Source organism: Myxine glutinosa, chromosome 10 (assembly GCF_964187855.1).
Source record: "Myxine glutinosa chromosome 10, kmMyxGlut1.1, whole genome shotgun sequence".
In the NCBI taxonomy this organism is placed as follows: Eukaryota; Metazoa; Chordata; class Myxini; order Myxiniformes; family Myxinidae; genus Myxine; species Myxine glutinosa.
Genome location: NC_136270.1, coordinates 26,994,226 through 27,020,547, shown reverse-complemented (window position 1 = coordinate 27,020,547; position 26,322 = coordinate 26,994,226). Strand labels below are relative to the sequence as shown.

General features: G+C 46.1%; 1 protein-coding gene and 1 long non-coding RNA gene across 5 annotated transcripts in view; one reads left to right on the top strand and one right to left on the bottom strand.

Moving 5' to 3' along the window:
* Positions 1-26,322, bottom strand: part of LOC137434311 (EP300-interacting inhibitor of differentiation 3) — a 68,860-nt gene that overhangs the window by 12,448 nt on the left and 30,090 nt on the right. For all 4 annotated transcript variants that reach the window (XM_078785488.1, XM_078785486.1, XM_078785487.1 and 1 more), the window contains exons 6-9: positions 20,850-20,949; positions 18,023-18,113; positions 5,932-6,023; positions 5,630-5,678 (exon numbers count right to left, since the gene is read on the bottom strand). In XM_078785488.1, the coding sequence (XP_078641614.1) occupies positions 5,630-5,678; positions 5,932-6,023; positions 18,023-18,113; positions 20,850-20,949 (332 nt within the window). The remainder of the gene's footprint in view (positions 1-5,629; positions 5,679-5,931; positions 6,024-18,022; positions 18,114-20,849; positions 20,950-26,322) is intronic.
* LOC137434312 (uncharacterized) lies at positions 7,382-11,930 on the top strand. Its single transcript, XR_010985845.2, has 2 exons — positions 7,382-7,584; positions 11,886-11,930. It is a non-coding gene; the product is annotated as an uncharacterized LOC137434312 (long non-coding RNA).

Below are 26,322 nucleotides of genomic sequence, written 5' to 3'. Positions count from 1 at the left end.
CGAGGTGAAAGACTCCACACCAGATTTTGTAAACGATTTTGGAGAATGAAAGATGCATCTTGACGTGGATTTGACATTGTTGTGATTCCATCTCTTCCTCCTTAGGAGGGATTGGTGATGAATTTGGAATTAGAGGGGATGGGAAAGACAAGACGTTAGCAACGAATTGCAAATTGTGTAAATACAGGTAAGGGCAAGGGTAGGGTAGGTGACATGGGGGGTGACGTACGCTAGGGACGAGCTTTCTCAGCTCGCTCTCCCGCGCCCTTCATATCGCATTACTTTGTTTTGATGTGTACCCTTGCGCCCTTGCCCCGCTAATCTGCTTGTCCTTCCTTCCCCACTCATGGACCATGTTCTTTTGTGCCCGAGGGGAGTGTGCAGGTGCCGCAGTTGTGCGCCCGCACCCTTGCTGCCTCCTGCCTGCACTGATGCACCATATGGACCACACGTTCTGTGGCCTGGCACCACATATGGACCACACGTTCTGTGGCCTGGCACCTCTGCTGGGACCGACCGTTGTTGCCAGCGGTGTCTGGTTTGCGGACCACTGTTTTATGTGGCATCCATGCCCAGCAGTGGACCACCTGAGTTGGCCCTGCTGGCCATACAAATAATAAAAAGCGGACGCGGTGTGTGCCCTTTTATTAATAAATAGTAACATCAAGCAAGAAGATCAAGGCACGATACATCGGCCCAGCAGAGAAGCAAGAAGACATCAGACATCCTTTATTATTTCTGAAATGTTTTTTATGTGCATTTAGGTGATGGTGCTTCTTTGGTGCTCTTTGTGCTTTTATGGTGCTTTTGGTGCATTTTGTTTATTATGGTGCATTTTATTGGGAACATATGGCGTATGGTGTATCGGCGCAGTGCATGGCAATGGCATTTTCCTGTTTTCAAACATCTCTTCTTTTCCCACAAAAGTCAGGTCCTGGGTTGCAGTTTGTAAATATAATTAGTGTTTTGTAAATAATGCTCCCCACCGGTTAAATGTGTAGTTTGAAGACCATTCTGTAATTCGGTGAATTGTGGGTGTGAGTCAGTTAGATATGATGCAACGCAGTAGGTGGGACATATTTAGTATTAAAACTGTCGCACTCAGGGTGAGGTTAAAAGTAGAGGGTAACCACACCTAAGTGTCACATTAATTTAAAAGATAGTTCCTTTTGTTTCGGCTCGGAACGAGCCTGGAAAAAGGGAGGGTGCAGTGTTGCGGTTTTAGAACCCACACTTTTGTAAATAAATAATCACTTGTAAATATGACATTAAAGGTTAAAGGTTGCACCCCCAGTTAGTCCACAAGCAACACGTAGGCCACCATAGGAACTCAGTTATTTCATTATTATGTGTTTTAGATAAGGCCGTGTTTCCAATAGTTGAATCTGCGTTGCGTCAATCAAATAAGGAGTAGGCCCTTTCGTCCATTTTGCAACCTCCCTCTCCAAGAAACGCCATTAAGCGCCTCTGCCAGCAGCGGCAGCATTCGCTGCTGCCCATGAGCTCGCTCAAACGATGCCATAAGCCATGCGGTTAGGCCCGAGGAAAAAGGGGGCGGAACGCCAAGAACAAGGTGTGGCCTGTCAACCAGCCGTCAAAGCCGTGGCCGGTAAGCCCTCACCAGCCAACCAGGGCTGAGGGAATATCACCGGCGGGCGTGGCTTTATGAAGTGCGGAGTGATCTTGGCTCGCATGATATAAGCGCGAACGCAAAGCCCTTTCACGGACTTATTTCGGAGGACTTACGCGGTGTTGGAGGCGCGCACATTTGCAAAGAACTTGCACGGACTTGTTGGAGGCGTGCGCATTGAAAGGACTTTGATAGGGAGAGCGTTTGGCGCGAACGTACAGTTATTACGTACGAAGCATCCCAGTCCCCCCGCTATATGTAAGGTCCGGTCGCGTTCCAACGATACGCAGAGCTGCCTGGCGGGTTTTCGCCCGTTGAACCGGAGCCTGGACTGGAGCCTCAACTGGAGCCTGGACCCCATCGCCTGGACCATCTACCTGGACCTTCCACCCTACCAGCTACAATCCCCGTGTAAGTGTGTATGTTTGTCTGGGGTCATAAGTTAAGACTATTTTTAAGACTGCACTGTGTCCTGCTTCTTCTTCTTCCTTTCTTGTACATTCTTTCCTTTCCTCTTCTTTTTGTTTTGTAATAAATTCATCTGTTCTTTCTGGTTTCGTCTTAATCCCTTCGCTTTCGTCTTTTCTCAATTGAGTACCTGTGGCACGGTTAGGAACCACTACAATCGAGTCTAGTCATTTGTTAATAGCTCGGATCGCGGATTGCTATCCGCTCGGCATTTTCCATCACATCCGTGGTTCGAGCGTGAGTTATTTTCCTGCTTTACGGTCGGGTTAGTAAGTAGGTATTTTGGACTACTTTGACCAATGACCCTAGCTAATACCGACCGGAAGGAGCGTTATAACATCTAAGGACTCGGGACGGCCAGCTAAAGAGACAAGGGGATTAACCCCCCCTTGATAAGGGGAGAGCCGACCCCCGAGATCCGTAACAATATATATATATATATATATATATATATATATATATATATATATATATATATATATATATATATATATATATATATACATATATACAGTGGAACCTTGACTTACGAGTTTAATTCGTTCCGTGACCGAGCTCGTAACTCAAATTGCTCGTATCTCAAATCAAATTTCCCCATTGAAATGCATTGAAATGCTATTAATCCGTTCCAGCCCGCCAAAAACCACACCAATTTTTTTTTAAATATACAGTATATATAAAAATATCTCGCGCTTTATATTTCACCTGTATGCAGCATACAAGTTGGCAGGATGGCCTGGACTGGAGGTACGCACACTTGACTCTAAAGTCTAAACTGTCCAGCCTGGGTTTGAATCCCGACCCAGCTATAACCTGTCATGGGTGAATCACAGGCAGGGTGATTCATCAATGTGTGTACCGCTAAACTGGGCGCCCCGTTTGCGTCCCATTAGTTGTTGGATGTTAAGGATCTCACCGTGTTTTCCACAAAGAGAAGGCGAGCTATCGCCGGCATTCTGAACAAGTTGTGGCCTGGCATGCTCTTCTCCTCTGTCGTTATCTACGTCCTCCTCGACACCTCGCTCATGTTTTTCGACGATTGCGTGTTTTATATCCAAGCACATCATCCTCTTCTTCTTCTCAGCACTGCACTTGCCACTCACTTTCTTAGGCCCCATGGTTAAAACTAAGAAATTTTCCGAAATAACCAAAATGCGAAAAAAAAAATGCAGCGCTGTACGACAGAGATACGTACTGTACGTGCACGGCAAGATAACCACGTGACCAGAACCCACCTGGCGGCGTGAACTCGAAATAACCAAAATGCGAAAAAAAAAATGCAGCGCTATACGACAGAGATACGTACTGTACGTGCACGGCAAGATAACCACGTGACCAGAACCCACCTGGCGGCGTCAACTCGAAATAACCAAAATGCGAAAAAAAAAATGCAGCGCTATACGACAGAGATACGTACTGTACGTGCACGGCAAGATAACCACGTGACCAGAACCCACCTGGCGGCGTGAACTCGAAATAACCAAAATGCGAAAAAAAAATGCAGCGCTATACGACAGAGATACGTACTGTACGTGCACGGCAAGATAACCACGTGACCAGAACCCACCTGGCGGCGTGAACTCGAAATAACCAAAATGCGAAAAAAAAAATGCAGCGCTATACGACAGAGATACGTACTGTACGTGCACGGCAAGATAACCACGTGACCAGAACCCACCTGGCGGCGTGAACTCGAAATAACCAAAATGCGAAAAAAAAAATGCAGCGCTATACGACAGAGATACGTACTGTACGTGCACGGCAAGATAACCACGTGACCAGAACCCACCTGGCGGCGTGAACTCGAAATAACCAAAATGCGAAAAAAAAAATGCAGCGCTATACGACAGAGATACGTACTGTACGTGCACGGCAAGATAACCACGTGACCGGGTGGCGAAAGCTCGTAACTCGGATCTCGGCTCGCATCTCAAAGCAATAAACCGCCCGAGCGACGGCTCGTATCTCGAAAAACTCGTAAGTTGGGGCACTCGTAAGTCAAGGTTCCACTGTATACATATATATATATACATACATATATATATATATATATATATATATATATATATATATATATATATATATATATATATATATATATATATATATATATATATATATATATATATATATATATATATACAAATATATACATATATATATATATATATACATATATATATATATATATATATATTCATTAAGGCTTGTAGTTTATTGTACATTTGCTGTACATAGTACATAAATATATTAATCACACATTGATTGCACTTTTTATTTTCAAAATAATGCATGGTCCTCGGAGTTGTCCGAGTGCCCACGAAGGCCTAGTTAACCATCCTGCAAGAAATTATCATGTTCAACTGGGGAGGAATCAATTATCAAGTGTGTAGCAAGGCTAGAAGTGTTTTGTGAAAACCTCGGCATGGTCTGCAATGTGGGAGATATTCATTGTAGGGAAGATTGGCCAAACGAAAAGGGTATTTATTGCCCAGCTATTAAGAGCATAAGCTAGCAGTTGTCAAATTTAGTATACTGGTACACCCACAGACTCCGGGAGGGGCAGGAAGGGTCATTCCTCTTTGGGGTAAGTAGATTACAGTCGATCTATGGGCGGGTCTCAAGAACATTGGGTGTGTGTTCATTTACCAAGTTTCTTGTGGAGAGATCACCAAGTGGTTTAAGCATTTGAGCAAGCACTCCATTCAAAACCATTAAGGAACGGCTGGCTTGGCAAGCGCTAGCTAGCTGCTTGGTAAAGGAGCACAACCCGAGCTTCTCCCTTTGTTTCGTATGAAACAGCAGGAGCGAGTTTCAAAAGTTCGCTCGGAAAAATGCCACGGTAGTGGCAGAAAGGGCCATGTTATTAACCCAACATTTGTGGGTCATATAGAGTACAGTAGCTCTTCGCTCAGTTTTGTAAGTAAATCTTACTTCACGGATGTCGAGATTCCTCCAAATTTCTTCATTTAGTGTTATAAAGAGCATTAGCGACTGTTTAAAAAGCTAAGCTTACGTGTTTGTGGTTTGTAATATTTTTACTTCCTGTAGAAGCCGTTGCTCCCACAGAAACACCATTATAACTATAAGCTATTTATACACGTTATCACTGCAGGAAAAACGCCTTGGGGAAGTGGGACAGACGCATCCTGGGGAGATGCTTAGAAGGAAGTGCCACATGGAGGTTCTGACCGTACAAGGCGGGCTACCCTACAGCCACAGTCACTCAAGGTGGCAATGACGAGGGATGTCAAGCTGTCATCCTTCTCTTGTGGTTTGAAAATCCAGTTATCAGACCTCCAGAGACGTAACGAATTGTCAAGAAAATGTTAGTTGCTAGCAAGGGGCCACAAGCCATGTGGACTATCCTGTATACAACTTTTTGGATGTGTAATTTGTGTGCTACCCTCTGAATGGTAAGATGTCACACTGATAAAAGATAATCCCCCATCAAAATAAGAAATCCATAAAAAGAATGACTTTGCACAGTCGCTCATAAACATAAAAGTCCAAATTTTGCCAATTGCATACCAATGCGCAGCATCCCTTGTTCACCACATTCAATGCTGACAAGTCCATCCTGAAAATAACAACAAAAACCAGTCTCAAATAAAACGCAACAGTCAAAATAAAATAATTTCTTAAAGGCACACCACCCTCCTCTCTATCCAAATTCTGTTCTGCCAATCTAGATGATTGATGGCAGGGATAACTTTGACAAGGAGCTGCAAAACGTATGGCAGGCAGGAAAAGTAAGATATAGGCATATAAATGCAGTACGATCAAAATGATGTTTAAACATATCAACATTTGTACATGCAATTCCGTCTCACCTTAACAAGAAATGAGAGATGAAACATGTTTTCAATTGTTCGGGAAAAAGAATTTGGATCGATGACGAACTCGTACAGCCCAAGGGGTGCATCTTCCGTGAAAAGGACAATAATCACACAAGATAACTGAATTACAAATAATATCCGTCAAATGGTTTAAGGAGAAGTTTATGCAGCGATCCATTTCCATCAAGCATAAAAATAAGGCAGCTTTTGGTGTATGAAGCAATTCGGAAATGTAACGAACTCGACTATTCATGGCCTAGGCCTCAGAGGTATGCACACTCGACTCTAAGCTGTCTAGCCTGGGTTTGCATCTTGGCCCAGCTATGAACTGTCATCCCGGTGTTTCATCAATGTGTCCCTAATATGGAGGTTAAATTGGGCCTCCCACCTCCCAACATTAGTTGGTGGACGTTAAAGATCCCATAGTGTCCTTCAGGAAGAGTAGGTGAGCTATCTCCGGCACCATTCAAATTCCAAATTTCTGCCCTAAATTCAGTCGTCAGATGTCAGACTTGGCCAGCTGGTTCACGAAAGACTTGGGCCAAGCTTCTTCCCCCAGCCAACCACAATAACGAGGGAAAAATTGTGGATCGTAAATAAGAATGAACCCAATCACTTCATTCAACACACATTTTTGAACCTTAGACAACTGCATGGTAAACATTGGAGTATAGCCCTCAATGTGCAGTATACGTGATTGTCCCATTCTGCATTTGGAATATGGACAGGTTTGCCCACTTGCCTACAACAAGAGCACAATGTGGGTTTCAGAAGAGACAAACGGATTGTTTTAACCACACTCAGTGGTGTAATGGTTAGATCATCCACTCAGTCCGAGACGTTGGAGGTTCGAACCCTGGCCAAATTATAGCAAAAACTAAAAATGGTACGTGCTGCCCCTTGCTTCAAGTTCAAGCATAGAGCACGGACAAACAATAATCTCGTAACATAAGCGCAGGCTTTGATGGGCCTAATGACCTCCTCATGCATCAAAGTCAATTGTAAGGGAACTCGTGTTTTATTTATTTTTGCAAGTCGACATTACTGGGAACAAGTAACAATGCGAGTGACGAATGATCAGTTCAAGTAAAAATTCTGTATATTTAGCTCCAACCAAATATCCATGTAATGAAATTGTGTCTAAGTTGAACCAAGGTGCTATGCTGCCTTCGACCACTGAGAGGCTTCCATAAGAACTCGGACGGACATCGCTCCGACACATTCCTGTGACATTTATTCTGTGTGGTAGTGCATACTCGAATGGTGCATATTGCTAGATGCTCCAGGCTTGCTTGCACTAAATTGCTAATCCATTGTTACTTCTATGATTATGGTATATTGGTATACTGATACAATGCTTGTGATTTCTTACAGGTGTTGCTAGAGATCGAAACTGAATTAAACCTACTATTGGGACAATGTTGTAGATCTGGTTTTTACAACAATTAATTCAGTTTCCTCTCTTCGTGCTGAATGAGAACAACATGGCTCATAAGCTGATCCAAGTTCCAGTTTTCTGCGCGGACCCCCAAGCGCCGGACGCATCCGCTCAATTGCTTGCTACACTGGTTGAAGCTCCTGACTAATCATCTGAATTCGCAGGAGGGAATCACCGCTGACACGAAGCTTGCGGTGTTGCAATCCAAGGTGAATCATACTGTGTACATGTCCATTACACAGTGCGCTACGTACGATACTGCTGTGGCCGAGCTGAAACGTATTTACATCAAAACACAAAGCGCGGTCTACACCCGACATTTGCTTGTGTCTCGACGACAAGAGCCCACGGAGACTATAGACCAATTCGCTCAAGACCTCCGACGATTATTGAAGGACTGTACCACTGAGGTACGCACCCATGCACAAGTCTGGGATGACCTTGCTCGCGATGCTTTTGTCTCAGGCATTAGATCGCAGGTCATCAGACAAAGACTACTCGAACAAGACGACTTGACCCTAGAAACAGCCCTTCGGTTATCTCACGTGTACACCGAAGCACAGGTACAAGCCGACTCGTATGAACGCCCATACGTCACTGCAGGGATATCCTGACAGACACGACCGGAGAGAGCTTCCGCCGAACTAGAGGATGCTGCATCCTCGCCGGAATTGGAGGCACCTGATGCGCTCGAGGACCCCGACCCGAGTTTGACAGCGGCCGCTGCTGCTGGACCCAAGCCAGGAAATAACGCTAAGTGCTATTTCTGCGGGAACCGGAACCGTCTCAGGTCAGTTTGTCCGGCTAAGGAGGCGAAGTGTCATTTATGTTCGAAGACGGGTCACTTTGCAAAAGTTTGTCGTTCGTCGCGAGGTGGGCGAGCTCGCTTGATGCTGAATGTGCTTATCTCCGTGCCCGTGGAACAAATGGCGCCTCACCCGGCCTTGATTGGAATCGCCCCTCTCCGTGGGCCCCGAACTGAGAGGTCGACCATGATGAGACTTGCCGCGTCGACTAAACAATTCGCGCAATCACAGCGGTACGCGGCACGATTGTCCTTGACAGGAATTCTTTCGACGCCCAGCCCACTTCCGGGTTTGGCTCCCCGATCTGCGTACGCTGGCTTCGAATCTCCGCGCGTGGCGCGAGCGCCCTCTGGTGGCGGCACGACCGACCTACGATCCACTTTGACCACACGAAAGCTGGGATCTCCGCGCGTGGCACGAGCGCCCTCCGGTGGCGGCACGACTGGCCTACAAGCGACTTCAACTGCACGAAAGACATTAGCTGGCGTCGGATCCACACGTGAGGCTTGAGCGCCTCCTCTCGACAACTCGACATCTGCAGGGCCACCTGGCCTGTCCCGCGCTATTATCCCACTCATGATTGAAGGAATTTTTGCAAATGCTTTAATTGACACCGGATCCACTGATAGTTATGTCGATTTTCGACTTGTTCAGAAGCATGGCTGGCCGATTCTCGATGCAGAATCTTCATGGCTTCTCAAGGGCTATGGCTCAGCACGAAGGGGGAATGTCGACTGAAGCTTGTAATTAAGGGTCGAATGTTTCCGGATGTGCATTTAATGGTCTTACCAGCATTATGTGCAGAAGTTTTGCGAGGACATGATTTTCTCTGGCGACATGGGCGTTTGGAAATGGAATTTGGTGGTACTGACACTCTTGCTGTGTGTGCTCTTGCAGGGATAGAAATTGAACTACTGTCACTGTTTCCCAATCTGACTACTGACTGTACTCCGGTGGCTGTTAAATCGGGACGCTACTCACGGGCTGACACGCAATTCATTGCTGAAGAGACTGCGCAGCTGTTAAAGGAAGGTATTATAGAACCTAGTCGGTCCCCTTGGCGGGCCCAAGTTTTGGTGGTTCGAACAGAATCGCACCGCAAACGCATGGTAATCGACTATTCGCAGACGATTAATCGGTTTACCCAATTGGACGCCTACCTGCTCCCGGGAATGGATTCTCTGGTACGGCAGGTGGCACAATATTCGGTATACAGCACTCTCGATCTACGTAGTGCGTATCATCAGATTCCAATCTCCGAGGCAGATCGCATCTACACTGCGTTTGAATCCGGACAGAGGTTGTACCAGTTCATCCGGCTGCCTTTCAGGGTCACGAATGGGGTAGCGTGCTTCCAAAGGGCTATGGACGACCTCATCGCTAAGGAGAATTTAACCGATGTCTTTGTTTATCTGGATAATCTCACGGTTTGTGGGTACGACAAAGAACATCATGATGCTAATCTGAAGCACTTCCTCGAGGTTGCGCACAAGTATCGCCTGACTATGAACGAGGCTAAATGTCGCTATTCTGCTCGAACGATAGATCTCCTGGGGTACACCGTGACCCACGGCTCTATTGCTCCGGATAAGGAGCGTCTGCTACCCTTGCTCGACATGGCCCAGCCCTGCGATCGAGCTTCTTTGAAGCGTGCTCTCGGGCTGTTTGCTCATTACTCTAAGTGGGTTCAAAATTTTTCCGAGAAACTCCGCCCACTTGTCGATTGCGATGCGTTCCCCATGAGTGGCGCTGTTAAGGCTGCTTTCCATGGCCTGAAGTCCGACATAGCTGGTGCCGCTGTGTCGACGATAGACGAAAACAAGTCCTTTGTTTTGGAAAGCGATGCTTCGGATCACACGATAGCTGCTACACTCTCTCAAAGGGGAAAGGGGGTTGGAGGGGGGGGGGGGGGGGGGTGGCCTGCGGCTTTCGTTTCAAGGACTCTCTCCTCCGGGGAGCGAAGACACTCGTCTGTTGAAAAGGAGGTGAACGCCATCATTGAGTCTATCAGGTGCTGGCGGCCATATTTGCTTGGGAAATGTTTTGAGATCATTACGGACCAACAAAGTGTTGCCTTTATGTACGACACGCAACATGCTCAACGCATTAAGAATGAGAAAATCACTCGCTGGCGGATTGAACTAGCCAATTTCTGTTACAAAATCAAATATCGCCCGGGGAGGGATAACCTCGTTGCAGATGCTTTGTCACGGCCTGCGGTGTGTGCGGGTCTCACCCCCTTTGAGGATCTGCGCATCCTTCATGACACCTTGTGCCATCCCGGCGTGATGCGTTTCGCTCATTATGTGCGCAGTCGAAACTTTCCCTATTCCGTTGAGGATATACGTCGGCTCTGTCGCACCTGTTCCGTATGCGCTGAACTTACACCTCGCTTCTACAATCCTCCGATGGGTACGCTGGTCCGGGCCACTCGGCCGTGGGAGAGATTGGCAATGGACTTCAAAGGACCACTGCCGGCTTCACCGGCTTCGAGTAGTTCTTGTTATTTACTCACGATCATTGATGAGTTCTCCAGATTCCCTTTCGCTTTCCCGTGCAGCGATATGTCTGCGGCTACGGTTATCCGATGTCTGCAGAACTTGTTTTCTATGTTTGGCAATCCGGCCTTTGTGCACACTGATCGAGGTGCGGTGTTCTTATCCCAAGATGCGAGACACTTCTTGCTCCAACATAATATCGTTTCTAGCTATACTACTCCGTACAGGCCTCAGGCGAACGGACAGGTGGGACGATTTAATGGCATCATATGGAGAGCCATTACTCCGAGCCTGAAGTCCCGCGGACTAGGGCTGGACCGATGGGCTTGGTCGCTACCTTGGGCGTTAAGTTCGATCAGGACTTTACTGTGCACCGCTACTAATCAAACTCCCCACGACCGTATGTTTCGCTACCCGCGTCGATTGGGCAGTACCCGTCCTCTGCCGGGCTGGCTTGCTGAGCCCGGACCGGCCTTCCTCAAACGCGCGGTTCGCACAAGTAAATACGACCCTCTCGTTGACAAAGTGCATGTTCTCCAAACCAATCCAGAGCACGCTCGTGTACTGTTGCCCAATGGACGGGAGTCTACAATCTCAGTGCGCCATCTTGCGCCATGTGGGGATACTGACGAGCCGGCTTACGGTATAGTCGATCCGACAATGGAAAATCTACCGGCTACTCCATCACCACATGCACCCGATCCGTATGGCTTTGTGGGGCCACCGCTGTCACCCGATTTAGGCGGACATTCCGATGCGGGGGATTCCGGCCTCGGGGATGTGGTACCAGGTGTCTATCGGACACGCGCCGGGAGAGAAATTTGCCGCCCCGACCGCTATGGTTGGACTGATTGACAAAGATTGACAACTGCTGCTCATTGATATTACTCTGCTGCTAACTGATGATATGTGCTGCTAGCTTGATTCCTGCCAAGCAGAAGTGTAGTTTTAACGGCGGGGAGAATGTAATGAAATTGTGTCTAAGTTGAACCCTGGTGCTATGCTGCCTTCGACCACTGAGAGACTTCCATAAGAACTCGGACGAACATCGCTCCGACACATTCCTGTGACATTTATTCTGTGTGGTAGTGCATACTCGAATGATGCGTATTGCTAGATGTTCCAGGCTTGCTTGCACTAAATTGCTAATCCATTGTTACTTCTATGATTATGGTATACTGATACAATGCTTGTGATTTCTTACAGGTGTTGCTCGAGATCGAAATTGAATTAAACTTACTATTGGGACAATGTTGTAGATCTGGTTTTTACAACAATCCACATCATAGATGAATGTTTTGGAGTTCATAAAGCTCTTATTTATTTGAGTAGACCGCACAATTTCTGTAACTGCAGTAGTTTTAAAGATGGAAAGAATAACCCAATATTTTGGTTTTGCAATTTGCAAAGAAAAAGGTGATAATAATGTTGTTAAACGGACAAGAACAACAAATGCCCCACAAACAAAGAGGAGGTGAAACACCCTAGATGAGTTTAAATGTGTTCTGTCCATTTTAGCATCGGATAGAAAAAATTAACTGGAACGGCACTCGGTAGAGCATAAACCTCCACCAGGCTGAACAGTTTACGTTTTGTATCCGCTGATAGGCCGGATCTGAATTCGGACCTGAACCAAATTCTAATCGGCTTGTTCTCGTCACCTAACTTGTCACTCCATCTAGTTTTGTCATTATCCGTCCACAAGTTTTTTGAAATATCAGGCTTTATATCGTTTTTGGCCCGATCACTCATTGGTGAAGAAGCACTTGAAAATAAAAAAATTCTCGTATCCAGATCCATATTCAGATCTTCACCAAAATATAATCATTTCGTCCTTGTCACACACCCAACCTCTCCACCAAATTTCGTCTGAATCCTTAAACAACAATAACTTTTTGAGACATCCTGTCCACAGACAGACAAACAAACAGACAGGGGTGAAAACAACCTCTGCCCAACTTCGGTGGCAGAGGTAAAGATAAGAAGGAGAACGGCAGGAGCTACAACATTCTACTGAGATCTCACGAGATCTTGGAGACGGCGGCAGGGATTTTCGAAGCTCCACACGGTCTCCACGTTTTCAAAGTTAAGTCTGTTCACAATTGTATTTTGTCGAAACTGTATTTATCTTTCGGGGTGTGAAGTTATAGTGTGCACCTTGGAAGTTTCTCGGTGTTTATCTTTCATAAATTAATCGTCTGTTTGCCGCGTCGCGAGCAAGGCCTTTGCCGCGTCGCGAGCGATTTGAAATCGAAGTTAAGTAATTGTTCCCATTTCTATTTTCGTTATAACTGTATTTATTTTATGGTGTGTGTACGTATATTGTGTCCCGAGGAGGATTTTCGGTGCAAATCTTTCATACCTGTATTGAAAATCGTGTTAATTCGTGTCGTGTCTTGAGGCCTTGTACAGTGTACAACCTTGAGGCTTTGTTTTTCTCTCAGCGGTCTGTCGTTTGTGCTCCAATAACTTTCGTTCTCTGTTTTCCCAGTCTTTTCACCCCATAGCCTACTTCCTTGTGTAAATGTCAACTAAAAAAAAAACAAAAAAAACATTTCCTTCTCTGTTCTTATTCCTTGTTCTCATTCGTTTATTCATTCTTATCCGTTTGTTCGTTCTTCGACCACGTGTTTCTCCCCCATTTCCCCAGATAGTTTTCACTGTTATTAACCTTCAATGTTTACACTTTCCCATCAAGTTCTGTATTCCGTCATATATTATAACACCTTTTTCTTCTTCTTCTTTAAAAGGCTGCTTTCGACTTGCTCACCAAATCTATTCATCCCAAAAAAAAAATTCCATCTCCTATAGTGCCTTTTTTCGACATTCCCTAAACTCTCCTGCACTCCATCCTCCCTCCAGCATCCTTAAACGTATTCTTAACTCGAAGGTCACAAGAAACTCATTTTGCAATAAATGTTCGTTTCCCATTAATCGTACACTTTCAAAAATCCAATCTCACTCCTCCCCTCCAAATCTTCCCCATAACCCCTCCCCTCCAAATCTTCCCCATCACCCCTTCCCTCCAAATCTTCCCCATCACCCATCCCTTTCAAATCTTCCCCCTCCCCTCCTAATCCTCCCCATCACCCATCCCTTTCAAATCTCCCCCCTTGCCCCCTCCCTCCTAAACTACCCCCTCACCCCTCCCCTCCAAGACTCCCCCTCACCCCTCCCCTCCTAGACTCCTCCCTCACCCCTCCCCTCCAAATCTCCCCCATATCCCATCCCTTTCAAATCCCTCCCCTTTTCCCTTCCCTCCCAAACTCCCCCCTCGCCCCTCCCCTTCAAATCTCCCCACCCTCATTTCTTCTCAATTTCCCCCCTCTCACTCCCCCTCCTCAAAGCGTCCTCCCCGCTTCTTCCCCCTTCCAACTCTCACCTCCATCTCCCCCAACCTTCTGCCTCGCTCTTCCCCCTCCTCAAATAACACCTCATTGTGCCTCACCCAATCACCATCAAACCTTTTGTCCGCCCCATCCTTCCCTTTCTCCGAGCTATTCTGAAATCTCTGACACACCTTCAACAGCTCTCCCTACCTCTTCCACCTCTTCCACATCTTACCCTACCCCTCCTCCCCCCTGTTCTGTATCTGATGCTCCCCCTTCCTCTTCATTAACGGTATGGACCTCAAACATCCGGGGCCTTCGTTCAAACTTAACTGATCTCTCCATACAGGTTGCTTCTGTCAAACCAGACGTGATCTGCTTAACAGAAACTTTCCTCCTTCATGATGTCTCTGATTCCTTAGTACCTCTCCCGGGTTACTCCCTCCTCCGGTATGATAGACCTGAGCCTCGTCCTGGAGGTGGGGTTGCTATCTTTATCAAAAACTTTCTTCCTCACTCGCCCTGCACTGCACTCTCTCCACCTCACCCACAGGAATACCTCTGGCTACGGCTTCCCCTTCGCTCCCACCTCTTGTTCATATGTGTGTTGTACCGTCCACCAAACAGTGATGACTCCATCTACATCTCGCTGTCTGATAATATGGACCAACTTCTATCTACTCATCCCAACTCTCTCTTCCTCATATGTGGTGATTTCAATTTGTCAACATGCTAGTTGGCTGGGTGTGGGTACCTCTCTCACCAGCCATGGCTCCTCAGCAAAGGACTTCTGCGACTCACTGGGACTGACACAATCTGTCAATTTCCCGACCCGGATCTCAGTCAACGGAGCATCTTCTCTTCTGGACTTGGTTATGTCTAACTTCCCTGAAAATGTCTGCTGCTCTTCTTCTGCTCCAATCGGATTATCTGATCATGTCCTTGTTAAAGTGGACATCTCTCTGACCATTCTCAGGGAGCCTGCTCAGCGTCGACGAGTCTGGCATTTCACTCAGGCCAACTGGCACGGTCTTCAAGCAGCCATCAATCATCTGGACTGGTCTCCCATCTCTACCACCTCTGACATCAACTCATCCTGGGAACTCTTCCAAAGTAAATTGCTCTCTCTCATGCACAGATTTATCCCATCTCGTCTTCAGTTGTCATACCCTTCCTCCCGTCCATGGTACACGGAATCTTGTGGTGAGGCTGTTTCCCAGAAACAACTTGCCTTCGTCTCCTGGAAAGCAAATCCAACAGAAGGAAATCTCATTTCCTTTCACAAAGCCCGAAACAAGTGTGTGTCCACCCTCAGGAGAGCCAGGAAACAATATATCTCCGTTCTCAAGACCGAACTCTCTTATCTGTCTCCCTCTTCCAAATCCTGGTGGCATCTGGTCAAATCTGTTTCTGGTGTTTGTTCCCCCTCCATCCCCTCCCTTACCTCAAACGGCTGCACAGCTGACTCCGCACGTGAAAAAGCTGAATGCCTCAACTCTGTGTTTGCCTCTAAATCTTGTGTCCCAAACCCATCCCTCTCTGTACCCACCATACCCAGTCGTACCCAGCTGCTCCTGGACTCCGTGTCCTTTCCTCCTGACAAGGTGGAAAAGTTTCTGTCAACCCTCGACTCTGATTCTGCAACTGGACCTGACGGCATCAGCCCACGGGTCTTAAAATCCTGTTCTTCTGCTCTTTCACTCCCTCTCTCTGTTCTCTTCACCCTCTCATTTGCTCAAGGTCAACTGCCATCTACTTGGAAATGAGCCAACATCACCGCTTTGCACAAAAAGGTGCAAAAACAGATCCAAGCAACTACAGACCAATCAGCCTTCTCCCAATTATCAGCAAAGTCATGGAATCCATCATTGCTTCGGATATGAAATCTTTCCTCTTCTCCAATGGCTTGATCTCTGATCATCAATTTGGTTTCAGACCAGGTCACTCTACTCTGGACATGCTGCTTCTGCTGTCTCAACAATGGATGGAGGTCCTCAATGTCAAACAGGAAATTAGAGCTGTCTCCCTCGACATATCACGTGCCTTCGATACGGTCTGGCACCCCGCTCTGCTCACCAAACTCTCCTCCTTTGGTATCCATGGAAATCTCCACGCATGGCTGGCGGACTTCCTCTCTAGTCGTCGTCAACGTGTGGCCCTGAATGGGTTTCTCTCATCTCCTCTTCCTGTTCAGGCTGGAGTTCCCCAAGGCAGTGTTCTGGGCCCTGTGCTTTTTCTGGTCTTCATCAATGATCTCTCTGACTCTCTTGAAAATCCTCTCTATCTCTTTGCTGATGACTCCACTCTCTGCCGCTCCATTCCTCATCCCTCAGATTGGCAGCCTGCAGCCTCCTCACTCTCTGCAGACCTGGACAAAATCACAGAAAGGGGAAACAAGTGGAACATGTCTTTCAATCCTGACAAATCTCACACTCTTACGATGTCTCTCCGAAAAGACCGACTGGACAACCCTCCCATCTACTTTCTGAATAATCCTCTCCAAGAAGTTCTGTCACTCAAGCTTTTGGGTCTCACTATCTGCCATGATCTTTCCTGGGAAAACCACATTTCCAAGCTGGCCTCCAAAGCCAGTCGCCGACTGGGCATCCTCCGTCGTGCGACGTCCTTCCTTGGCACACCTGAGCTCCTCACCACATACAAGGCTTTCATCCGCAGCTCAATGGAGTACTGCTCTCCCCTCTGGGCTGGTGCTCCTGCCTCACACCTAGCTTGTCTTCATGCTGTTGAAACCAAAGCGTTCAGAATCATTGGAATCTCCCGCGATGACGCTATCTACGAGGGCCTTTCACTTAATCACCGCAGGCAGGTTGGTGGTCTTTCCGTCTTCTACCGACTCCTCTCCGGCCTTGCTCCCCCAGCTCTCTCTGAGCTCTGTCCCCCAAATATTCCTGCAGGACGCACAAGATCTGCCTGCAACCCTCTTATGGTTAAACTGCCAAAATCAAGACTCTCTGCTCACCTTCACTCCTTCATTCCTCTTTTCTCCCGCCTCTGGAACAAACTCCCTCACTCTCTTCAATCCCACTCCTCCCTCCAGGTCTTTAAAACGGCTGTTCACCACCATCTCTTATCTTCACCAATCCAAAACCTTGATCTTTTCTACCCCCGCTAATTTCACCCCAAATCCACTTTTTTGAAGTGACTTTTGACTTCTTTCCTGGAAGTCCTTGGTGTCCTTGCGTTTTATACCTATCCTGCCTCCCCCCAGGCCCTCTCCCTCCAAAAACATCTCCTGATGTCCCTGCTCTCAAATGTTGTGTTTGTGTGCTTCCTCCCCTTCTTGTCGACCGCTCCCATTTTTATATACTTTGTTTGCTTGTTTGTTTGATTTGTTTGTTTGATAAATGTTAGCTCTTTCACGAGCCTCGACTCTGTACACCAACAAAAAAAACCAAAAAAAAAAACCAGTCTAAACCCACTTTGTGAAAAAGAGGAACAGCTCAAAAAAGGTAAAGATGAAGATAATAACATAGTTAATGATTTTGATATCTATCATCCACATGGCCTGTCGGTTGCCCAATAACCAGATGTAAGCAAACAGTGGAGAATGATCTAATGGAAACAGGAATCACTATGGAGGAAGCACAACATGTAGCCCAAGGTCGGAAAGGGTGGAAAGCTGTGGTTCGGGCGTCATGCGGTGGGAGGACAACAACAAAGATCTACATTATAAAAGGAGCCGTGTCTGTCTGTCTGTTTGTCGTGTTATAACTTGAAAACGGATTAACAGATTTCAATAAATCCAACGATGGTAGATTTGGGTAACTCATGGGAGTGTTTGTGATCAAAAACATTTTTTTATGGGTACATGGACACGCGTGTCAAAACTGCAAATGCCAACACGTGACATTGGTTGTCCCTGCCCGGAAAGCAGGATCTCCCAAAAATCCGTTTTTCTTCTTCCCCATAGATTAGCCATCACAGCAAAAATTGGTATTTCTGTCAGCGAAGCGACGGGTCTTATATTTTAGTATTGATAAAAGGAGAACTCACCATCTTTCTTCACATATGCTGATAAAATATCCAACACACGCTTTATTTCTTTTTCTGTTGCCTTGTCACGGTTATGTTCAACTTGAGGAACCTACAAAAAACATTCCAATATTTTTTATGACTTTTCCAACAGTATATTGTTAATCTGGACACCTTCATTCATTTGAATACAGATAAAAGCACCATGGTATAGGTTTACTTTATATTTATTTAGAAACATCTGCAATAATCCTTTAAATATAGAGTGCTTTCTCCATTTTAATTTTGGACAGTATAACAACAGTGGAGTGGAGGAATGGTTGATCAGAGTAGTGATGGCAATGTATAAAAGAGCGTGCACAGCTGTAAGGACGAAGGACGGGAACAGTGGTGAGTTTAAGGTGAAGGTGGGAGTGCATAAGGGGTCGGTACTAAGTCCACTACTATTTGTAGCTGTGATGGAGGTGCTGGCTCAGAACGTAAAGGAGGGTTTACCGTGGGAGTTGTTGCATGCAGATGATCTGGTGTTGATTGCAGAAAGTATGGATGGACTGAAGGAGAAGATGAACAAGTGTAAGGAATGTATGGAGACAAAAGGTCTGAAGGTGAATATCGGAAAAACGAAGGTGATGGCAAGTGGTAAAGCATGTGGTGAGGTGGAAAGAACTGGGAAGTGGCCGTGTGCTGTGTGCAGGAAGGGTGTCGGAGTGAATTCCATTCAATGTACAAAGTGCGCTGAGTGGGTTCATCAAAAATGTAGTGGTTGGAGAGGGTCATTAACCAGTGTGGCAGCTACATTTAAATGTAAGGTGTGCACAGAGGGAGCTGCAGAAGGAGGAAATGTTGAGTTGGATCTTGGAGACGGCGTGAAGCTGGAAGGTGTGAAAACATTTTGTTACCTAGGAGACATGCTGAATGGAGAAGGTGGATCAGACTCGGCAACGGTTGCTCGAGTGAGATGTGCATGGAAGAAGTTTCGGGAACTGAGTGGCGTGCTGACGAGGAGGGGAGTGTCATTCAAGCTGAAGGGAAAGATGTATGCTGCATGTGTGAGAAGTGTTATGATTTATGGGAGCGAGACATGGGTAATGAACATAGAGCAGCAACGAAGGCTGGAAAGGGTGGAAAGGCGAATGGTTCGGTGGATGTGTGGAGTATCGTTGAGAGAGAGGAAGACAAATGATGAATTGCGAAAGATGATGGGAATAGAGCCTGTGATGAATGCTGTGAAGAGAAACAGTTTGAGATGGTTTGGTCATGTGTTGAGGAAGGATGAAACTGACTGGTTGAGAAGAGTGATGGAAATGAATGTAGAAAGAAGTAGAGGACGGGGAAGACCGAGAAAGACTTGGCTAAAGATGGTCGAAGAAGAAATGCGGGCAAGGGGGTTAACAAGGGGAGATGCAGAAAATAGGGCAAAATGGAGAAGATTGTCATGGGGACCGCAAGGCTAACCCCCGCTCTTGCAGGGAAAATGGCCTTAAAATGCATGGTTGTTTGTTGTATAACAACATTGGATATATTTCAGGGGAGACGGGAGAGGGGAAGGGGTAGAAAAACAGCAATGGGATAACAGAATTCAAATCATTTGGGTTGGGACTTGAAGAGTCACACTGCTCGTGCTTTGCTTTGGTACAACTGCTACACTTATATATGCCTAGTTTGGAAGGTGCCAGGTGTAGTTCTTATCTATCCATGACATCTGCGATTTCATCACTGAGCAGCCACCGGCCAAACTGGACCTTTTCAAAATGAGTTTGGGCCGGTTAAAAGAAAAAAAAAAAAAGAACAATTATTAAGGTAAATATTCATCGAGCATGACCAATTCCGTGTGACTTTTGTGGTGAAAGCAAACCATTGGCCTAGGCAGCCAAAGGGGACTCCAGTGACAGTCACAAAGGGTCTCCTCACAAACTACCTGACCGATATGGATCAAATTTTGTTTGATGCATCGAGACAGCAAGGTCTCATGGTGTTGTGCTCTCCATCCATAAGCGCCGCTCATAAAGAGAATTATAAAAGAGGGGTTCTGCCCCAAATATTGGTATTTCATTCAAAAATCTTTCTTTGTACAAAAAAAATCTCTTTCTTCAAAAATTTTTCTGGTCTTTCTGTCTTTTACCGACTCATATCCGGCCTAGCTCTCCAAGCTCTATCTGTGCTCTGTCCCCCAAATATTCCGACAGGTCGCACAAGATCTGCCAGCAACCCTCTTCTTGTGAAATTGCCAAAATCAAGACTCTCTGCTCACCTTCACTCTTTCATTCCTCTTTACTCCCGCCTCTGGAACAAACTCCCTCACCACTCTCTTCAATCCCACTCCTCCCTCCAGGTCTTTAAAACAGCTGTTCACCACCATCCCTTATCTTCCCCCATCCAAAACCTTGATATTTTCTACCCCCGTTAATTCACCCCCCAGATCCACTTTCTTGAAATACCGTCTTCGTTCCTGGAAGTTCGAGCAGTGTCCATGTGTTTTATACCTTTCCCCCCCCCCCCCCCCCCGCCTTCCCATGCCTCCTCCCCCCAAGCCCTGCCCTTCTCACAGATCTTTCGATGTCACTGTTGTACTTGTGTGCTTCCGTCTCTCTCCCCATCTAGTCTCCCACTCCCTTTATTGTATGTTTTGTTTGTCCGATTGTTTTTTTTGTGATTGATGCCTCGATCTTGTATACAAAAACAAACAAAAAAAAGCATTCTAAAGGAGAAATACTAAGAAGAGTCCTAAATTGGCGGCCATAGTGTAGAAATTGCAGGTGGAGACATTTAAACTATCCAACTAAACGATGGAACTGCCACACACGGCTCATTTTATATATATCGACTTCATAAAACAGCATTTTCATACCCGTGTCGGCATGCTGCTTGGCTCTGCCTTCTGTTTCACACGATGAATTCGCTCCAGTGGAGGAGCAGGCATAACGGGGCCGGATGTGAAAGAGCCGAGCCTGAGAGACCAAATGTTATTCATGAATCCATTGGATTATTGTATATGCATGTTCTCGCCAAGGTGGTACATATGAGTAACAGGGATTACATAATAAATGGAGAGGATGGGGAAACCATATTCATAAAATCAAATAAATCAAACTTGATCATAACTCCTGCACTTTCAATTTGAATAAATACTTTCTTTGCTACTATGCTACAGTCAACAACTTAAAAAAAAAACAAAAAAAAAACTAGGGGCAATACCCCTGGTGCTCACCTGGTAGAATAAACAGTATAATACACTGACTAGGGGTATTTTAAACCAATTTCAATGGTTGCTAGAAGACAGCGCAGCATGTGGAATCATACTAACATAATCATAAGACTTTAAACAAAGAAGACAAGCGTTACGCCGAGGTCCCCCATCGGTGAAGTGATGCGAGTTGACAAAGTGGAAGACGCAGAAAACATGGAAGAGTCGATAATATTTGCGAGTGGGTTGGAGACACACCCACACACCAGATTAGAAGTTAGTAGTTCGTTTATTTTTTAAGATATTCCGCTCACAAGGTTCAGACATATATGGTGGCGGCCATCTTGGATTTTGATGTGGCGACCCAATTTTCAATAGCGTGTTTCCTTATGCCTAGATAGTCGCGCACCAGATTAGAAGAGAGTAGTTAGTTTATTTTTCAAGATATTCCGCTCACAAGGTTCAGACATATATGGTGGTGGCCATCTTGGATTTTGACGTGGCAACCCAATTTTCAATAGCGTTCTTCCTTATGCCGAGATACACCCACACACCAGATTAGAAGTTGGTACTTCGCTTATTGTTCAAGATAGTCCGCTCACAAGGTTCAGACATACATGGCGGCGGCCATCTTGGATTTTGACGTGGCGACCCAATTTTCAATAGCGTTCTTCCTTATGCGTAGATACACCCACACACCAGATTAGAAGTTGGTAATTCGCTTATTGTTCAAGATATTCATCTCACAAGGTTTAGACATACATGGCGGCGGCCATCTTGGATTTTGAGGTGGCGACCCAATTTTCAATAGCGTCTTCCTTATGCGTAGATACACCCACACCCCAGATTAGAAGGTAGTAGTTCATTTATTTTTCAAGATATTCCGCTCACAAGAGTACGCACGCACGGACAGACGGAAACACGCACGGACGCAACACGGACGGAGTGTAAAACCATAGTCCCCCTTTCGCTCCGCGGTGCGACGGGGGACAAACCCCTCCCCCCCCCCCCCCGTATTCCCCCAAAGGGGCACATTTTTTAATGCCGTGAACAAACATTAGGTACATCACGGGTGACGAAGATTGTGGTGAAGTTTCATCTAAATTGCGTGTGTAGTTTGAGAAGAAAGCAAATACCTATTTTGGTGGGCAAACCCCCATAGAGCCCCAAAGGGGCAGATTTTGTTAATGCCGTGAACAAACTTTGGTACAGCACGGGTGGTGATAGGTTGTGGTCAAGTTTCATCGAAATTGTGTGTGTAGTTTCAGAGAAGAAAGCAAATTCCTATTTTGGGGGGGTCAAACCTGGATCCACTTTGATCCCCGGTAGACCCCCTTGAACAAACCTTGAACAAACTTTAGTCACAACACAACAAATATCATTTGTGCCAAGTTTGGTCACAATCCCTTCAGCGGTTTCGGAGAAGAAGTTGCAAATGTTTACGGACTGATGATGCGCCATCGCATAAGCTCCCCTGAACTTCGTTCCAGGTGAGCTAACAAGAAAGAGCAATGAGAGATTGCAGACCCTCACCAGGACTTGTTTTGTGAGGTGTATTTTGTGGAGTGTTTTTGTACATTCTTTCATTATTTTGTACAACCCCACTTTCCTCAGACATGCGTGATACATGACGTCCTCTTTATAAAACTGAATTCAATATTGTATTTTAAATATATATTTAAAAATGAGGCTGTCCTCACGGTCTTTTGAGTCCCCGGGGTCTTTTGCATCCTCGGAGTCTTTTGGGTCATCAGGGTCTTATGGTGGTTAATGGATGTACGTAATTAATAGACATTATGCAACTGACTTCAAACAGTACATAATTAATAGATATATTGAAAACTCACATGGCTGGAGAAGATAATATAGTAAGTTTCTTCTTCTTCAAACAATAACAACTGCTGGCCTGAGTAGAAATAGCTCAGATGGCAGAGCACTGGTACGGTTCACCAGAGGACCTGGGGTTCGATTCCTGGTCTGGGCATGTAATTTTCCCACATATGTCAATTAATTCGTTATAATCCTGTTCATTTATTTAATTGTGTTTCTACGCTCCCAGTGGTCTTAGTAATAGTGGACATGGATTTGTCCTCCCAGTGGAGGAAGACCCTCTCGTGAGCAGGCCGTTGGTGCTCCTATGGTTGGAAGCGAGTGCCCTAGAAGCAGGGACAGAGAGTGGCAATTATGTGTGGGGAAAATTCCATCCTTGGTCAGGGTCACCCAGATAGTTCAGATGGCAGAGCACTGGTACGGTTCACCAGAGGACCTTTTTTCTTATTATTTTTGAAATTTTTGATAATTTACCAAAATAATTGAAAATTTAATACAGAAACATCTAATTATCATAAGTATTCAACCCCTTGAGTCAATACCTCAAGGAAGTGCCTTTGGCAGCAATTACAAATTCGAGTCTTCTTGAGTATGTCTGTATCAGCTTTGCACATCTAGATTTGGGAGAGTTTCTCACATTCTTCCTTGCAGATTTTCTCAGGTTTTGTCAAGTTGGATGGGGAGCATCGGTGAACAGCAATCTCTAAGTCTTTCCACAGATTCTCAATGGGATTCAAGTCTGGGCTTTGGGCTGGGCATCTCAAGGCCTTTCACGTTCTTGTTCTGAAGCCATTCCAGTGTTGATTTGGCTGTATGCTTGGGGCTATTGTCCTGTTGGAATGTAAATATTTGCTGCTTTTGCACTCTTAAGCAGGTTCTCCTCAATGATTTTTCTGAATCAAGCTATGTTCATTGTTCCCTCTATCCATACAAGTCTACCAGTCCCTGCCACTGAAAAGCATCCCCATGACATGATGTTGCCACCACCATGCTCCATGCTGTGCTTGGTTTCCGCCAGACGTAGGGCTTTGCATTCAGGCCAAAGAGTTCAATTTTCGTCTCATCAGACCACAGAATATTTTGCCTCATGCTCTCAGTCTTTCATGTGCCTTTTTGGAAAATCCAGGCGTGCTATGTGCCTTTTTCTCACGAGTGGCTTCTGTTTGGCCACTCTCCCATAAAGCCTAGATTTGTGAAGTGCTGCAGAGTCTGTTGTCCATCCAGCAGGTTCTCCCATCTCAGCCAAGGAACTCTAGTTCTGTCAGAGTGGTCATTGGGCTATTGGTCACTTCCATGACCAAGGTACTTCTTGCCCAGTTGCTCAGATGGCCAGCTCTAGGAAGAGTCTGGGTAGTTCCCTATTCTTTGTATTTCCTAATGATGGAGTTTACTGTGCTATTAGGAGCTTTCAACACTCTAGAAATAGTTTTATACCATTTCCCAGATCTATGCCTCTTCACAATTATATTGTTATGAATTTGGGTAGAGGAATATCTAGAGCCAGATAGATCTGCAAAGGTAGGTACTCGACTGTCGTGATAGGGAATCTACCTGTAATAAGTTCTATGTTTAGACCGGATATCGGTATAAGTCGTATCTGTGAACCCCACCGCGAGGGGGGCGGGGTATGCTAATTAGTACAGGGATTATGGATAAAATTGCTTTGTTTGTCGTTCCTTCTGTCGCCAATCCAGTGTCCATTATGGCAACGCACTCATTTAGACACTTAGATAGGTCCCTTAGTGCACACATTAATTAAATCCCCTCCCTTACAAAAAGATGCACCAGAAAGACAAGCAGGAAGCGGCCGCGTACAACGCCGGCGTGGGCGTCAAACATCGTGCAAGGCAGGCTATCGCCACGCCCAGGGAACGTGTGATTGGTTGGTGCGGAAGGCGCGAACCTTCAGCCAATCAGCGCGGAAGGCGCCAAACGTCCATTTAGAAGGGGGTCGCTAATTGGAGGAAGAGCGCCGCTGACGCCGGAAGGCAGGAAACACCATGAAGAATCGAGGCTCTGATTGGTAACGTGCCAGAACTGACATCACACCGCGCGTGACAAAACGTCTGGATCGCGGGCATTTCACCCCTTCACACTGGACCCTTCGTGCTGGAGATCGCCCCTTCGTGCTTGTGTGGCTCTGCGCTGGACCTTTCATGCTTGAAGCTCTCTCTGCGCTGGACTCCTGGAGATCTGTTGGTTCTTCTTCCCTGCGTGGTCGTTGGCATCTTCCCTGAATCTTCGTGATACTTTTGGTGCTGTTGGTCCTTCTTGGCGCTCGGTGCTTTTGGTGCTGTGAGCGGACGGACCTTGTGTGCGACCGACGAGGAGCTTGGAGCGAGGCGTGCCGCTGAGTGGGTCGCTGGGGGCCTGGTGGAGCGCACAAACTAGGCGGACGGAGGCTTCTTTGCGTCGGCATCAGGGCCGGATGGGGCCGCGTTGGATGACGGACGCACCACTGCAGACAGTTAAAGACGCACCACATCTCACACAAATACACGACGAACGTTTTATTTTATTAAATCATTTCCTTTGTGTCATATTTGAAGTCTGTGTGGGGACGTCCCAATTTAGAATTAGGTTTTATCGTCACGTTTCCTTGTTCTCGGGTTCCGTTCAATAAACGTGTTTATTTTTGTACATTTTACCCTGGATTCCCGTTTGAGTTCATTCCCTCTACAAGCACGCGCTTGTCGCTTCTTCTTCTTCTTCCTTCTTCCTCCCGTGCTTGTTAGTCAAATCCGCCACTGATCGTCGCCTCAAGTAAAGCCGTTCGGTCATCCGCGGTCCTCCGGTGTTAACCGAGGGATTCGCGTGACATTATCTTGGAGTTCTACGGACAGTTCCTTCGACCCCATTGGTAAGGTTTCTGCTCTGACATGCACTGTCAACTGTGGGACCTTATATAAAAAGGTGTGTTTCTTTCTAAATCATGTCCAATCAATTGAATTGGCCGCAGGTGGACTCGAATCAGGTTTTTTTTTTTTTTTTTTTTTTTTGTATACAAGATCGAGGCTCGTGAAAGAGCAAACATTAATCACACAAAAAGTCAAACCGACACAAACCAACACATAAAACACAAAATAAGGGGAGCGGGAGACAAGATGGGGAGAGAAGGCGAAGGACACAAACACAACATTTGAGAGCAGGGACATCGAGAGAACTGTGGGAGGGAGAGGGTTTGGGGGAGGTGGGAGAGGTATAAAACATATGGACACTGCAAAGACTTCCAGGAAAGAAGTTGGAATTTCGAAAAAGTGTATCTGGGGTGAATTAGCGGGGGTAGAAAAGATCAAGGTTTTGGATG